The sequence below is a fragment of the Eleginops maclovinus genome, chromosome 16 (assembly GCF_036324505.1).
Source record: "Eleginops maclovinus isolate JMC-PN-2008 ecotype Puerto Natales chromosome 16, JC_Emac_rtc_rv5, whole genome shotgun sequence".
Taxonomy (NCBI): Eukaryota; Metazoa; Chordata; class Actinopteri; order Perciformes; family Eleginopidae; genus Eleginops; species Eleginops maclovinus.
The window spans coordinates 19,862,018-19,879,296 of NC_086364.1; the positions used below are offsets into that span (position 1 = coordinate 19,862,018).

The following is a 17,279-nucleotide window of genomic DNA, read 5'->3' on the forward strand; positions in this document are numbered from 1 at the left end:
GACATGTGAAAATATGTTTTATTTTAAATGATGCTACTAACCAAACTTAATTTGATTATTAAAGGGAGTTTTGAATGTCAAAAGAATGTTAATCTCATATCTCTGTGAACTTACACCTTTCTGTCTAGAAGACGAAGAAGATATATTTTATTCATCCCCTTACAGGGAAATTGCGTTCCCCACTCTGTGGTGTTTACACACAGGAAGGATACATGCACAGATGATATAGGAATGCACAAGCACAACCACACAGGGTTTGGTGCCTTGCTCACGGGCACCTCAGCAGTGGCTCAGGAGGAGAGCTCGCACCTCTCCAGCTACCAGCTCACTCCATTTTTTTTTTGGTCCGGTCGGGACGTGAACCGGCGACCCTTTTGACCCCAGTCAAAGCCCTTACAGACAAAGCCACTGCCGCCCTAAAGCACATATTCTTTATAGTAAAAAAGAGTATCAATAATATTTATTCTTGGGACATTTCATCGTCGTTGTCTCGTTTTGTTATAAAAGTTATCAAATGTAATTTTTAAAAATCTTGGAAACTGTAACTTATTACATTTGAAAATGAACCTTCCTAACATAATTGTAAAATATCTATATTGCTCTGGATAAATACAAATATCTACCTTTTATTGAGACTTTTTTTGCAAAATTGCCACCATTTGGCGAGCCTCTCACCAGCTTTGATTTGCAGAATTTGACAGAATTATTAGCACAGAGATTAGACAAATATATCAGTTATTGTGCTGTTGATCATATCGTATCCTTCCAAGTCGTTGTAAATGACGTCTGTGTGGTGTTCCTGACAGCTCTGCACCGCCTGCAGGACGGATGCAAGGCGTCGGTCCAAAGCAGAGAGGTTTGCTTCAGAGAGGAGCGGGGCCACGCCGGCCAGAGGGTCCTGACCCAGGGACTCCCTCATGACGTCACTCAGACGGAAACCAGGGAGGGACAGGAGACGCAGGCGGAGGAGGGTGGAGCGACTGATCCTACAAATATGGGTGTAGAGCTCAAGGTAATAAGAAATATTGACACATAAGCCAGAATCCTGCAGAGAATATAGGTTTTCTCACTCTCTTTGGGTCTGTTAATTGCATCGGTGTCATTATTTGATGAATTTTTTTCATTCATCCCTTTATTTATTGGTACTTTTCAGGCCACTAGTAGTTGTTCATTAAAAAATAATGACAATAATATTAAAAATTAACAGTAAATGACGGATCCGTTAGCAGCTTGTACTAGCCTGTTAAAAATGACGTGGATTTCATGGAAATACTTGCTCAGCTCGTTTACATGATATCGTGCATGCTAGACCTTCAGGTGGATTTTAGCAAGAGCTGGATTATCCACGGTGTCTAATTTTCTCTTTAAATCAAATGGACAAGTTGAAAAGACCCAATAAAAATGGAAAATGTGTAAAAATACAGGCTTCTGCTGACGTTTGCTCAGCTTGTTGTCTGATAACTGAAGAGCCAGACGCCCAAAAGACCAAAAACAATTATTCGTTTACAATATACTGTTCAAAACAACCAACATATTAAAGGTACGTAGTTAAAATGGGGCTCAAACTAAATAAAAGAGTCAATTTATGACAGCTTCTGGCCTACAAACCCAATGCTGATGCATGGGAAAAGAGCCTTTGTTACAGGAGACCAAATGAAACATATCGTTACCTTGATCAAAATAATGGATTCCTCCAAGTCTGATAATGTTGGACTTAGTTTGGATGATATTAGAACACAATTTAACGAAATATACACAAAGGTTTAGTTGTTTTTGGACATTTGAGGCAGGAATGTTGGATATTAAGTGTGCTAGTCACTCAGGGAACAGACAGTGCTTCGTTTTGTTTTACCTGCAGCACTGTGTCAAAGGAACTAGGATGGACGGTTCATCCTGAGAGTGACGGCCAAACCTGCAACACATCGTCAAGAGCATTTAAATCTCAAAACCGTACCAATAAAATGCTTCTTTATTTATTTTGTTCTCAGACTTCGACTACATGTCGGTTGCTGTTGCCTCTTCGGTGATATTAACATTATCAACTCCCTGGCCTGAATCAGAAAGCAGCTCATTGTACTTACGCCCGTCCGTTATCCAGATGCAGCAGGAAAGTCTCATTTCCAAATTTCTCAAACGTCTCATAGTGATGTCGGTCCATGTTGCCTTCAAAGAGAAACATTCATGATTATTTAGACTAATTGGGAGACATTTCAGTCTGTTCTAACCTGGAAAACATTACACTTTTTACTCATTTTGGATGTTTGTCGCTCAAATCTTAATAGAAAAAGAGGTCAGTGAACCCTATTTCACTGCCTGTAAACCCTGTTTTGTTCCAAGATAGGATTGTGTTTAAATGTAGACACTGACTCATGAGGAAGTCCAGTATTGCCATGTCTATGAGATCCACCAGTCTGGTGCCGTGGTTGTATGGAGGCGTGTGTTTCACCGTGTCACAGTAGGCCGAGTCCTTCTCCCACCTGGGAACAAAACTGAAATTAGGCAAAAGAAAAAAGATAGTAATAGTACATATTTCTAAATTTGTGTTTTACTGTTTTATTTTGACCACCAGAGAGCAGTGTAGCCTCATTCTTCTACAAACACTCATCTCTGAACGCCAACATTAAGTCGAAACATTACAATTGATTACATTTAGAAGAGCAGGATGTGTTTCCAAAATTAATATAGATATAAAAGTAGTGATTATTGCAGGTTCTTTCTGTTTAAATCAACCATTTTAAATCCATTTTCTGTTCAAATTCTGTACCCACTTTGCTAGCTTGGTGCGGCTGTATGAGCGTCTCCATGGTGACCTCCAGGACCGGCGGGGAGCCAGGCTGAGGTCCGGCAGCATGGCGGCCAGAGAGACCTCCAGTACGTGGGGCTGACCGCACACTGGGTGCTCTGTCGAACAGTAGTACTCACACTGGCCATAGAAACACACGTTCCCCGCTGCAGCCAGACAGACGACAGCTTGGTCAGTTTTTCAGTTTGTATGACTGGCATGACATTCTCACATAAATGCATGAATGTGTTACTGAACAGGCCTACGACTACAGGCCCAGGCACTAAAAGTGTCTTGAAGAGACATATACCATCAAGGACAAGACTCAAAATGACCACAAAGATGAATCAAATGACTACATAGAGACCAAAAAGACAACAACAGCCCAAAGCAATTCCAAAGAGATGCATACTAGCTTCAAAAACACCACAATGACACTCACAACTACCCCGAAAAGACTCTAAAAGAGACAAGAAACAACCACAAAGACACTCAAAATGACTATAAATAAAGACACAAAAAACTACGTAGACCCACAAAAGAACTACAAACAACATCACAACAACTAAAGAGAGACCCCAAATGAACACAAAGACACACAAAACAATCACAAAGACCACGAACAACCTCAAAAAACTACAAAGAGATATATCAAAAACTTGAAATGAATATGAAGAAACAAGAAACATCTGCAAAGGGAAACAAAACAACAACACAAAGAGTTTGTCTAGCTTCTGTGTAGGACAGATGATTGGGGCTTTTGCCTTTCTTTGCCAAGTGTCACATTGTGCCATGTCTAAATGCATGAGCACACGTACCAGGGGAGGTGAAGAAGGTCCTGGACATCCTGTGGTCAGTGGTGATCTCTCTGATCTCTGAGGTGACATTGATCAGTCGACCAACAACAGGAGGGATCCTGTTAAAGCCCAGCGCTCTGGGAAAAAAATAAAGAAGGGTAAAACTTTGTCTCCAGGAGCTTCATGAAAGAGTAATCACAGTGTTGAGCCGGTGTTGCTCTGATGGTTACAGATACTCAGAGTACTCCTGCAGCCTGCTGACGAGGCGCTGTACCTGTCAAGGTGAAAGGCAGCGATCTCTGCGTTGTGTCTTTCAAAGTCTGAGAAGTAGAAGAGGTTCACATCGGTCTCTGCGTCTCTGGATTGTCTGGTAAAAAAAAAAACACATGTTAAGTCGCTATGATGTCTTAAAGGGGCTCTATTATGCTCATTTCAAGTTCATATTTGTATTCTGTTCCCTACTGGGACATGTCTCCATGCTTTGATGTTCATAAAGCTCTTTATTTTTCTCATCCTGCCTGTGCTGCAGCATCTCTTTTCACCCTCTGTCTGAAACCAGAGCCCAGTCTGCTCTGATTGGTTAGCTGGACGGCTCTGTTGCGATCGGTCTTCCACCTAGACATGTCCCGCCCCTTAGCCTATCGATTAACACTAGCCAATAGAAGCGCAAGTGTTACACAATGATGTCACTATGTTCAGAAGTAAACAAAGAAGTCAAATGGTGGAGCTCAGGCAGAGGGCGAGGGTGCGGGAAAGAAATGCCGTCTGAATTTTAGCCTTTGCAGACCATTTACATGCACCAAAACTCTGTTGTGATTGGTCAACCACTTAGGGATGTCCCGCCCCTTAGCCCATCAAGTACGATGTGTTGGAGCACTTGCCAATAGAAGAGCAATTGTTACATACATGACGTCTCTATCTTCAGGAAGTAAACAAAGGAGTCCAATTGAGGCGTTTGAGGCGGGGGACGTTGGGATATTAGCCCTTGCAGACCATTTGCATGCACAAAAACATCTTACACACTACAGGAAAGGAAAGGAAAAAACCCAAAAGCATAATAGGGCCCCTTTAATATGTAAACGCAGGCTACATTTTGCACCTTTTGTTCTGTAACCTAACTGAACCATATCTCATCGAATTAATTATTGTGCAGTGTGCTGAGGACGTGATGTCTGAGATGAGTAAACTCAAAATGAGCATGTGTTGAAGCAATGGAAGTTGTGTGTCTATGTGTGGTTTATGTGTGCTATATACATGTGCACCAGTGGGTTGAGTAATTGGGGTAAAACATTCCTGCACACGGGCTGAAATGAACTTTTTAGAATTGTTTATTGTGCAGGGTTTTTTTCGATTGCATTACATTATACAAGTGTCTACCGTGTGTTCACAGCTGAACCAGGGCAAGATAGCACTGTCAGTCGTTAATGTTTCCAGCATCAGGGACAGAGACGTCTTACCTCATGGGTTTCAGCAGAGCTTGTCCGTAGTTCGGGAACGACATGAGCAGTTTGAGCTGGGTACCTCCTGTCTTCTGAACTGAAACACATGCATGAGGTGAATATGGAGTGCACATTAATACTCCAAATGCATATTCCATCTTCCATTTTCTTTAAACTATAAAAGGGTTTTAGAAGTACTACACTGAGTATATTCTATGTATTGCAGTACACGTGTGTCTCCACACGGTGGCTGCTACTAGCCCCGTGGTGGATTACTGCATTGAGACCTGCACAAATACTTAATGACAGTTTTATAATATTAACAATAACACATCCATCCATCCATCCATCCATCCATCCATCCATCCATCCATCCATCTTCTCCCGCTTTTCCGTCAGGGTCGCGGAGGTAACGGCTCCAGCAGAGAGCCCCAAACTTTCCTTTCCCTGGCCACATCAACCAGCTCTGACTGGGGGATTCCAAGGCGCTCCCAGGCCAGCGAAGAGATATAATCCCTCCACCTGGTCCTAGGTTTACCCCTCGGTCTCTTCCCAGCTGGACGTGCCTGGAACACCTCCCTAGGGAGGCGCCCCGGTGGCATCCTCACTAGGTGCCCGAACCACCTCAACTGGCTCCTTTCAACGCGAAGGAGCAGCGGTTCTACTCTGAGTAAGGGAGATGCCAGCCACCCTGCGGAGAAATCCCATATCGGCCGCTTGTATCCGCGATCTCGTTCTTTCGGTCATGATCCTTAATAAAAATGTAAGTTAAAAAAAAAGAAGAAGTTTAGATAAAACCGAAGTTGTGTGCACATATTGCAGTGATGTCTTTCCACCGAAGCACAACAAGCCTGAAGTACCATCTTCGGGCAAAGCACATCTTTGCTGATGCTAGCAAAGATGCTAGCACTGAGACAGCATCAAGCCGTGTTCGCCAAACTACACTGGCAGAGTGCAGCAAGGGCAAGTCTGTCAACAAAGCGACAACAACTAAGCTAACCAATGCTATCGCCGTTGACTGCAGGCCCATCAACATCGTTGAAGACCAGGGGCTTCAAGGTATTATCCAGATCGCCTCAGATGACCCATCATACAAGCCACCTGCTAGGGGAGCTATTGTCACAAGAATTCATGAATTGTTTGGCAGCAAAAAGGCAAAGAAAGCGGAGCAGTTGGCCCAAGCTACATTTATTGCACTGACTGGAGACCTCTGGACATCAGTAACCAACCATAACTACCTCGGTGTAACAGCACACCTAATCGATGACAAATGGCAACTGTACTCGTTCGCTTTAGGTGTGGGGAAAACAGATCAAAGGCATTTTGCAGAAGCATGTGCTAGTCAGTTTCTTGAAGTTGCAAAGGAGTGGGAGATTGCAGACAAGGTCACCACTATAGGAACAGACAGTGCGCGCAATATGATCGCGGCAGCAAGGAGTCTACCATTCGAGCACATGCCCTGTGTAGCGCACATTATACAGAGGGTAATCACAGTGTCTCTCCGTGACAGCGGGTTTGACGGTGCTTTAGCCAAGTGCCGTAAAATAGTCGGACATTTCAAACACAGTCCTGCAAACACAGCAGAGCAGAAACTTCCGCACGCCTCTCATGGGCAAGAAGAGCAGTCACTTGTCCAGGACGTACCCACGCGCTGGAATTCAACTCTCGAAATGATAAAGCGTGTCCAAAACAACAAACACCCACTGAAGGCAACGCTAGCACAGCAGAAGCACAAATTAGCCATGCTAACCTCAGCTGAATATGACAGGCTGGCAAAGTTGGAAACACTGCTGGAGCCATGCAGGTAAGGTGACTTCCCATCTCCAATACTCATCATCTCCAATTTTATTTGGGTGTTAAATGAATTAAAAGTGTAGACATTAATACTGTTGGTTTTGTGTGTTTGTAGGTATGTCACTGAGCTCCTGGGTGGTGACAAATATGTGTCCTGCTCTGTAGTGCTGCCTGCACTCTGCCACCTCTTGCTTACGATGGAGGTCTCAGATGTTGACCCTGCCTACATAGTGCGCTTCAAGACTGCATTCACAGAGGACCTCAACAGACGAAAGGACAGCACAAACCTGTTGTGGCTAAAGGTAGCAACAGCTCTAGATCCCAGATTCAAGGACCTCAGGTGCCTGCCCAGAGCAGAGAGGGAAGAGGTGTGGCAAAAGCTGAGTGAGATGCTGAAGGACAGAGAACCTGCATCACAGCCATCCAGAGAGGAAATTGAACCAGAGCCACCAAAGAAGAAGAAGATGGCCCTCCTACTGATGGGGTCAGAGTCAGAGTCTGATGATGAGGCACTGTCCACAGACAAAACTGTAGACAGGTATAAAGCAGAGCCCAGTGTCGGCATAGAGGCATGTCCACTACAGTGGTGGGCGGCACACACAGGTGCTCATGGTAAGCTGGCCCATATTGCACAGAGGTACTGGGCTACACCTGCCTCAACAGTGCCATGTGAGAGACTGTTTTCTTTGGCAGGCCACATTGTGCAGAAGAAGAGGTCCGCTCTGTCATCTGAAAATGTCAACAAGCTGGTCTGCCTGAGCAACTGGTTGAAAGAATAATAGGTTGACTGGAGTCATGTCACACAAGTTCACGCTGTTGTGTGAAAGAGTGTGAAAAGGGACTGTACATTTTGTATCTTCAAAGACACTATGGCATCCAGTTTCTTAAATAGGCCCACTGTTACTCACTACAGCATTCATTTGGGTGAGATGTCACTTTGCAAACTCTTTACAGGCAAGCTGTTTACTTTCACTTTGTAGCAGACGTCACTTTGTAACTGTGTTTTGTGTGGTTGTCTGCTAATCCTTCTAGTCTGCCGTTCATTACGGATGTTGTGGGCAATGCCAAGCACTCCCTGACACTTCTTACTCAGCAAATTCATAGATTCTAGTTCAGAAATGATCACAACTAAGCTGAGATCTTATCATGAAGTAGAAACTTTGATTCCTCTAACCAGTTTGTCATGCATTTCTTTATTCCAACACCACACAGGATGTGTTTGTTTTATCGATTACATGTTTGAATCGTTTGACAGAACTAATTAAAACCTATTTACTTTGCAAACAATTCAATCTCGAGGATTACATAAACATGTTGTGTAGCTTTGTGGAATCAAAACAACTTGATCATGAATTCAATGCCTCCAATGCATTAGTTGTTGCATGCCATGCTTGTAGGAGCAAGTCCACTAAATAATTCAAAAATATTTAAATCCAATCATCTCATATTTATGTATAACACCTGTTTATAACTCCGAGTAAGGACATATGAGTAATCTTTAAATATGTAAGCACTGTGGTGAATGTTAAACATTAAAAAATGGATGAAAATCAGCCTTTAGCTGAGATTAGTGCTAAAGCTGCACCACACTGATGCATTATTCAGTATGGGGCGTGCTGAAGACAGGAGGCCTTTCTCATTTCTCAGTTTTCCCCTCCTCGACTCCTCTCCTCGAATCCTCGCCTCGCGTCTTAGTCCCACCCACAGGAGATTCGAGCAGAGGAGAGAGGAGTGGAAACAACAGGTCGCTACAAAGGGGGAATGAACATTTTTAGAATTATTGAAAGTAAGCAGGGGAAAGCAAACCTACTGAGTCCTGTCCTCTTTGTCCGCCGCATCTACTGTACGCACACACACACACATACACACACACACACACACACACACACACACACTGTACAACACTTTTTTCCTTTGAATTTTCTTTTCAAACTTCAGATTTTTAATCCAAATTTGAAAAATGATCAAAGGATCTGACTTTTTTTCAAATTTCAGATTCTTTTTAAAAATGTCCGATTACTTTTTCAAAACGATCAATTTCTCCTAAAAATTATCACTTTTTTTAAAGTTTCCATTTCAAATGTCCCACTATTTTGTCATTGTTCTAACTCCTCCTTCCTGTGGCCCTAATCAACTTCTTTTAAAAATTCACTCTTTTTGTCCGAATTTCTTGTCCTTTCTATTTTCTTTTCAAAATTCAGATTTTTTTTCTCGAGATTTTGACTATTTCTTCAAAATTATCCCTTTTTTCTAAATGATCTGACTTTTTCTCAAATTTCGGATTTTTTTGTAATTGTTGATTTTTCAAAAAGTCCGATTATTTTTCAAAATGAACACTTTGAAAGTGTTCGACTTTTAAAAATGTCCCGTACTACTACAAAACCTATGCGGTATTTGTGTCTGAATCCTGATTTATTTGAAAGCTTTAATGTGTTTGTTTGATAGATAGGTTTTTTATTTGCAAACTAAATGCATCAGTTTGTAGATATGTGTTTATCAGTGACTCATAGGGCACGTGTAAAACATGTGTAGTTTGTTCTTATGACAGGATTTTACCTCCATAAAAATATATTGTCATGCATCATGTTGTGAGATGTGCACCCACAGATGTAGCATAAATCATGTGTTTACTTTATGTGAAAGTGCTTCTAAAAATGGGATCTCTCTGAATATGAACTTTGGCACTGTTTCTGTATTCACTGAGGGAAAACGTTGGTGAGTGCTGTGTTGCCTCTGGCTCGCTCAGAGAATAGCTTGTTTGTTTAAAGAGATTAGAGTCAAAATGAGAAAGCAGCAGGGTTGTGACTTTGTATTTGTGTCATAAGTAACTTGAAGGAACTTAAACCTTACAATTGACTGGACCATTCACCGTAAAGTTTGATGGTGCCACAAAGTTAACTTGTCTTAGCCACAAGCATAAACCACATCTCACAATGTGTTTCATAAATAATAAAATTGAATATCTCCTCCTGCTTCCATTTTGTCTCGCTAAAATGCCAATCATAGCAAAACTGTGTGAAAATGTAAATGTAGGATCTTTGTCTGGTCTGAATTTTTGTATTTTTGCTTACAAACGTCAAACTTATCAGTTATAATTTGAGAATGATTCAGCAACCAGTTAAAAACTCATTGTTCTTGCTGTTGGAAAGGAAATTGTGAGTTGGTTTTGCAGGTTTTTGGCTGGAGGCAATATTTAATATGCATTGTGATGTGTGCCAGAGAGAACAAATTGTATCTGGCTGACACTACTAACACAGACACTTAAAGGTAGGGTAATGATATCACTGTCAACCTCTCCCCTTCTTCACCCTCCTCTACCGTCTCTCCTCTTTCTGTGCTGGCTTTCCCCGGCTCCGTCTTCCCTTCCATCCTCCAACCTGTTATCCCCACCTGCCCCATTTGCTCACCAGCCCCGAGGACACGCTGCCTTGCCAGATAGTGAGTCAGCTGGGCCAGGTTGGGATCCTTCCTGTCGTACAGCTCCCAGCGAGAGATGCCCAGGTGGAAGCGGAGCCAGGGAGGATGGGTCTCCACCTCCTTCGTCCAAGCGACTTTTTCGTAGCCTTCCTCTTCACTGGCACTCTGCCTTCAGGGGAAGAAGAGGAGGTGATAAATAGGCAGAACAGGTCATTTAAGGTCTCAGTCAAGCTGAGGAGCAGAGAGTTCACTCCAGGTTTACTCTGAGGTATGAAAAACAAGCTGTAGGATGGATATTGGTAATGAAGATGTACCTCGAAGCAACACATTACATTATTTTGCAAAGCTATAGCAACTAAGAGAGTTGATTTTGAGGAACATTTTTCATGAATAGCTATTCCGAGTTATCATTACCACATAGCTTAAAGTATTCTTCGCTATCGTAGTCGATTGTTAATTAGTTTATTGTGTTACCATGCTGGCATTTCTAGGTTATTAAGTTAGTGTGTGAACATTTCAACAAGAATATAGTTTACTGTCTGGGTTATTGTGTTAGCATGCAAGCCTTTTCTTGTCAATCCAAAACGGATAAATGTTTACTATCGTAGTTTAATTTGTCAGTTATCTATGTGATTGCCATTTATTTTGCAGGTATAACCATTTGTAAGTCAAGGGTTTCCTAAAGTTTAAGCTACATATCACAGTGCAGACCTCATGTTGGCACCTGAGAAGCACCAGGAAGCTCTGTCAGGAATCTAAGGGTTTTTATATATTAATTGAGTTAAGTAAGTCTGGATTGAAGCGATTGGGCAACAGTCTGACCATTGAGTCACATAGCTATCCTCGGACCCATGACAGCCAGATGTCTAAACAAGAGGCTTGTGATCTCAACTGCAAAGCAAGTCGAGACATTTATTTTTCACATTTTGATACAAGAATTAAATGATGAAAAGGGGAAAACTCAGCCTGGACTTTGTGAAGAACTCTTCATTCAGAAACCACTTGTTTTTCCAGAGCATTTGTCGCTCTATATGTGACATTTCTATTTTCTCCATCTGTTTCACTTACCAATCACTGTCAGCATCGATGGAGTCATCCTTCCCCTCTTCCTCACTGTCTTTCTCACTTGTTTGCTCAGTGGTGGCCTTCAACCTCAGCAGCCAATCATCGTCTTGCAACACTTGAGGTGGCAGGTTGTACAGCGGGTGTTTGAAAAGCACCTCAAGCTTAGACCGACCTTTGACCTTTTGGATCAAACCTCCGATCTGTTTCTTCTCCCCCTCAGTGGCATCCCAGAATGAGTCTTTCTCTTTCTGGTTTAACAGTTTGTGATGCTCCTCATTCTGGGGGATTGTTGGCAGTTTACGTGAGGAGGAGGCAGCTGGAGAAGAGGAGGAGTGGGAGATGGACTGACGCTGCCGTCTATCTGTTCTTGGAATGGAAGAAGAAGAGGAGGAGGAGGAGGAGGAAGAAGGTACACATGCTGTCTGGAGGACAGAGAAGCAAAAAAATGCCAGAAGGAGGTGGAGAGCGAGGGAGAGGCAAGCCAGACAGAGATAGATGGAGCGAGTGGATCGAACCAGGTTCTGTCTCATCATGCTGGCAAAGAGACAACAACAAAGAGGAAGATTAAAAATTCAGACAGACCAAGGAGGCCTGCTAACCCTTCAAACGTGATCATTATGAAACATGGGTCTGATCATTGCATTCCACTTGTACACATCACTTTGAAGTAGCTGCACAAAGAAGCCATAACACACAGTAGCTCAGTAAGGTTGGTCTTACCTGCTTTGAGCCAGGAGCTAACATGCTCACAGTGACAACCCTAACACGTTTAGCAGGTATATTATTAGTCACCTCAGTTAGCCTGCAGAAGAAAAACTGGATCTGATTGGATTATTGTGAGGTTTCAGGTATTTAGTCGTTAGCATTTGAACAGATAACGATTAAGAGACATCCAAACATATTGCAATCCTTCTAGGGGGGGCTGTCGTGTCCATGGGATACCAGATTTTATGGCTAACCGTGCAAAAATGATGAGACCTGTCACTGGTGGCACAAGAGGGTAACCAAAGACCCTCTTGGAACTAGAAGAGGGTTCGAGAGGTTGGAGCAAACTACAAGCAAACGCTAAACAAGACATTTTTAGTCTAATAAATGTTACAAGTACCTTTCCTGAACTGGAAAAACACACTCTGGTAATGCCCTTTCAATCACAAATCTACTTTAGATACCCTGTTTTGTGTATTACTTTACTCCTAACCGGACCATAGGTTCTTAAATAAACCAAAATCCTGCTGAAATAAGGAAGACTTTAACATGTAAACACATTAGGAAATGTATTACTGAGGTTATAAATTTAACGAGAAGTAAGGACATTTTTTCATAGACTTCTATACAACCCGATCTATAGTAACTCTGCTCCTCATAAAAAGCTAGTATTTAGAAGAGATAACAATCTACTGATTCATATACATGTCAGACGGACAGGTGGATGGACAGGTTAACAGTAAACCCAGATATACCCCTTTAAAGGAAATCTCAGTAAGAAAATCAATACATTATTGAACATCCTCTGCACCCTAATTCCCCGTGCGGACCCTCAGGCTGCAGGAATTACTTACTTCTCTCTTTCCCTTCAAGGCCCTTTTATCTTCTCCTCCTCTCCGCTTCCCTTCCTCTGTAAAAAGGGACTTCAGTGACATTTCTATCCCTCTTTTGTCCTGATGCTTCACAGGAAGACTGTTTGTTGTCATGTGGTCACTGCTGCAATCCAACCAGAGGTAAAGGGGACGGGCATGTTTCGGTCGTGGTGACCTGGGTCTGTGTTACCCACAGTTGAGAGGAAGGGAATCAATATGTAGTGCCAAATGATCTTTTAATCTGCCTGGATCAATAAGGAGGGTGATAATGGAGGTGCAACACAGCAGTAGAGACAGAGGTCCAACAATGGAGCCTCCTGAGATTCATGCTAACAAATACCATGATGTAACACCTTTTACTTCCTATCTCTATTAAGTGATATTTTGACATTTTAGGAAATGTTCTTATTTTCTTCTTCTCTCCTCTCTGTTCTATAACTATGAAGCTACCATTAGCGACTGGTTAGCTTATCTTAGCTCAGCATAAACACTAGAAAACAGCTGGCTAGCTCTTTCCAAAGCTAACAAAATGGGCTTGCAGAATGGCAGCAAATTCACTACTACTGGAAGTTACTTCAAAGTATGCAAACTACCACCACACAGTGAATTCAACACATCCTACAGGAGCTCCACACAGCTTCTGTCTGGTTTCATTTGGCAAAACACTGCTGCATCTATGAACAATAAAGGAAGCCATAACACCAGCTCTGTCAGGTTTAGAAGCCCCCGTCAGGTTATACACCATAGAAACAGAGTAAAATGCTTTTGTTTGCTAAACTAAAGAAGAATCACTAACAGCAGTGGGATTTTTGTGAGAGTATGACTGTCCTGGCCAAAATTACGGAGGGGGAGCCAAATCCAGCAGCCATAACACCAGCTCTGTCAGATTTAGAAGCCCCCGTCAGGTTATACACCATAGAAACAGAGTAAAATGCTGTTGTTTGCTAAACTAAAGAAGAATCACTAACAGCAGTGGGATTTTTGTGAGAGTATGACTGTCCTGGCCAAAGTTACGGAGGGGGAGCCAAATCCAGCAGCCATAACAACAGCTCTGTCAGATTTAGAAGTCCCCCTGTCAGGTTATACACCATTAATACAGAGTGAAATGCTTTTGTCTCACCATGCTACATATACCTAGCTAAGGTATCACCTACTAGATGAAACCAGCTGTCATTTATAGGTTGTTTTCCAATACTCGCAGGCACCTGTCCAAGGAATAGTCCTGCACAGGCTCCCTTATAACCACAATGGTTTGGTTTCCCAGCATAACCTTCCATAAAACCTTCAAACTGTTTTCTTTTTATTGTGTCTTATTGCTAAGCTAACGGGTTGCTAGTAGTAGCATCGTGTGTAGACTACTGACATAAGGGTGTTCTCAATCCTCTTTTCAGCTCATGCTAATAAAGGGAATTATTTTTGCCATGTTTTGTCAACATTTGATTCTCCTTTTCTCTTGATTTGTGTGGCTTATTTTTCTCTAGAGTGTTATTGATTTCTGTCTTGACTTTTAAAGGACACTCAGTTTTGCTGGTGGGGTTTCTTTTTATTCAGAGAGACTCTTTTCTTATTAATCACAACGGTTTGCTATAATAATGTGAGCTTCATACACCGTTTACTACTCGCTGTGCATTAAGGTGCACACAGAGACTCATGCAGGGTAATTAATTCATATTCTAAATGAGTCCGGATGAAATCAGATATTCTTCTCTTTAACAGTCTGCCTTTCTGTCCTTCTTTAAACCTGTCTCCCCTTTTCTATCTGTTGTTAATTATATCATAAACCGTGCATTGTATTCCCCCACTTTGACTTTAAATCCTTCTCCCTGGCTTTCGGCATTTTCTGTCCTCTGGGGGTTGAAAAATCGTTCTCCTGCATACTGCTAATTATCCAACTGTATGTTTTTGTTAATTAGCTAACTTCGCTCTGAGAGAGAAATGAATAATGTATGTGCAGCAGGTCCCCGTTGATTAGGCTGACGTGCTTTAAAAACTGGGGCAATATGCTGAGGTGTTATGGGCAGCCTCTGAGTATGTTTCATTACATGCAAACAAGTGTTAAATGTCACAAATAACATTAGAATAAACACACACACACACACACACACACACACACACACACACACACACACACACAGGAAGAGAGAGAGCGAGTGAGAGAGGAAATAGATCCCTTGTTAGATAAATATTACATGTTTGAATAAATTAGGAAAAAAATTACATTTATGACAGCACCAATTTATCCTAATTATTCATCGTCATGATGACGCCCCTACTGTTTGGAATAACGCTACCGAGGAATATAATTTGAGGTGATGCTTCATTAATCTCAGGGTCTCCTCCAATAAATTCAGGTTTGAATACATTTTCAATACATCACATTTAAAGAATTTCTGAGTATGGCTTTATATATAAACTGCATTATATATAAGGCAGTTTATATATAATGCAGTTTATATATAATGCAGTTTATATATAATGGAATACTTTTGCAAATTGTCTTCTACATATTGTTTAATATTAGGAAGTGCTGTACTATAATAGTACAACAACAGTCTAAAGCCACGCCTGTAGCTCTGTCTGTTTGCTATAGTGCTTTGAGTGCTCTGAATTTTAAAAAAAATCCCAAAGAAATTATTTATTTTTAAGTTTCCGACTATTTCTTCAAAATCATCACTTTTTTCCAAAAAAATCTGCATTTTTTCTTCAAATTTCAGCTTTTTTTCTAATTTTCGACTTTTAAAAATGTCCCACTATTTTCTCCAGATATTTTTTTCATTTCTGTTTCCATTTCAAACTTCAGATTCTTTTTTCCAAATTTCGACTTTATAGAATTTCCTACTACTTTTTTGAAATTATCACTTTTTTCCTAAAAGATCAGACTTTTTTTTTCAAATTTCAGAAATTTCTCTAAATGTTGACTTTTAAAATGTCCGAATATATTTTCAAAATGATCCGTTTTTTCCCAAATTCAGACTTTCTTTTTCTTAATTTTGACTTTGAAAATGTCCCTCGCTTTTCTCTTTATTCTAACTCCTTCATGTTGCCCTCGTCAGCGTCTTTAAAAAATTCGGACTAGGTGTCTCCCCGTTTTTTTCCTTTCTATTTTCTTTTCAGACTTCCGATTTTTTTCTTCTCCAAATTTCGACTTTAGGGAATTTCTGACAATGTTTTCAAACTTATAATTTTTTTCCCTTAAAAGTTAAGATTTTTTTTCCAATTTCAGTTTTTTTTTTCTAAATGTCAACTTTGAAAATGTCCGGTTATTTTTCTTAAATTCCAACTTTTTCAAAAAATGTGGACTGTTTTTCTAAATGAATAAAAAAGTAATCCTCACCTTGAAAAACCAAACCAGGAATCTTAAAGGCAGGAGGTATTCGATATTTCTAAAATGTTGTTGAAAACTCCAACGCTTTTTCACCCCCAACTCTTCAAATACAGTGGTATGCAAAAGTTTGGGCACCCCTTAGGAAAACCACTGCATCAGTTTGTCACTTGCTGAGCTTTTGAAGCAGCAACTTCATTTTAACATATGTTATACCTTATGGTAACAGAAACATCTCAGTAGTGAAATAACTTTTATTGGTCAAACAGAAACATGTTTATGTGCATTCAAACAAAAATAGGCATGTGCATAAATTTGGGCACCCCTAAGAAATAATTCCATTAATATTTAGTATTGCCTCCTTTTGCTGCAATAACGGCCTGTAGACGCCTCCTGTAGCCACAGACAAGTCCCTTAAGCCTGGCAGGTGGTATTTTGGCCCATTCTTCCACACAAAACGTCTCCAGTTCAGTCAGGTTTCTTGGCCTCCGTGCATGGACAGCCTTCTTCAAATAAATCCATACATTTTCAATGATGTTAAGGTCTGGGGACTGGGATGGCCATTCCAGAACATTGTACCTGTGCTTCTGCATGAATTCCTTGGTGGATTTTGATCGGTGCTTAGGATCATTGTCCTGCTGAAAAATCCAACCCCGGCGTAGCTTCAACTTTGTGACTGACTCTAGAACATTCTTGTCAAGAATCTCCTGGTACTGTAAGGAATTCATGTGGCCCTCAACTTTAACAAGTTTTCCAGTACCTGTGCTAGCCACACAGCCCCATAACATGATAGATCCTCCACCAAATTTTACAGTGGGCAACAAGTTCTTTTCATTGAATGCAGTGTTTTTTTCGCCATGCATACCTGTTCATGTTATGACCAAATAACTCAATCTTGGTCTCATCTGACCACAGTATTTTGTTCCAAAATGCTTCTGGCTTGTCCAGATGTGCTTTTGCATACCTCATGCAACTCTTCTTGTGATTAACACTCAGGAAAGGCTTTTTGCACATCACCCTTCCAATGAGCTCTTCCTGGTGCAAAGTACGCTGGATTGTGGAACGGTGAACAACTACACCATCAGC

The 17,279-nt window shown here is 41.3% G+C and overlaps 1 protein-coding gene across 1 annotated transcript; it reads right to left on the reverse strand.

Moving 5' to 3' along the window:
* Window positions 1-718: 718 nt before the first annotated feature.
* On the reverse strand, window positions 719-12,967 carry LOC134878036 (extracellular serine/threonine protein kinase FAM20C-like). Its single transcript, XM_063903786.1, has 11 exons — window positions 12,854-12,967; window positions 11,298-11,828; window positions 10,220-10,398; window positions 5,037-5,115; window positions 3,854-3,946; window positions 3,601-3,716; window positions 2,769-2,949; window positions 2,368-2,477; window positions 2,082-2,163; window positions 1,853-1,912; window positions 719-986 (listed from the first exon to the last, which is right to left on the reverse strand). Exons 2-11 carry the CDS (start codon window positions 11,825-11,827, stop codon window positions 719-721), a joined length of 1,698 nt encoding a protein of 565 aa, XP_063759856.1. The 5' UTR covers window position 11,828; window positions 12,854-12,967.
* Window positions 12,968-17,279: the final 4,312 nt, after the last annotated feature.

Excerpts from the sequence above, each read along its gene's own strand:
- LOC134878036 (XM_063903786.1), bottom strand. The coding sequence starts at position 11,827 with ATGATGAGACAGAACCTGGTTCGATCCACTCGCTCCATCTATCTCTGT. Across the intron at positions 5,116-10,219 it reads GCAGCGTGTCCTCGGGGCTG|TTCAGAAGACAGGAGGTACC; the intron begins GTGAGCAAATGG and ends CATGTGTTTCAG. Across the intron at positions 2,950-3,600 it reads GACCTTCTTCACCTCCCCTG|CGGGGAACGTGTGTTTCTAT; the intron begins GTACGTGTGCTC and ends GTCTGGCTGCAG.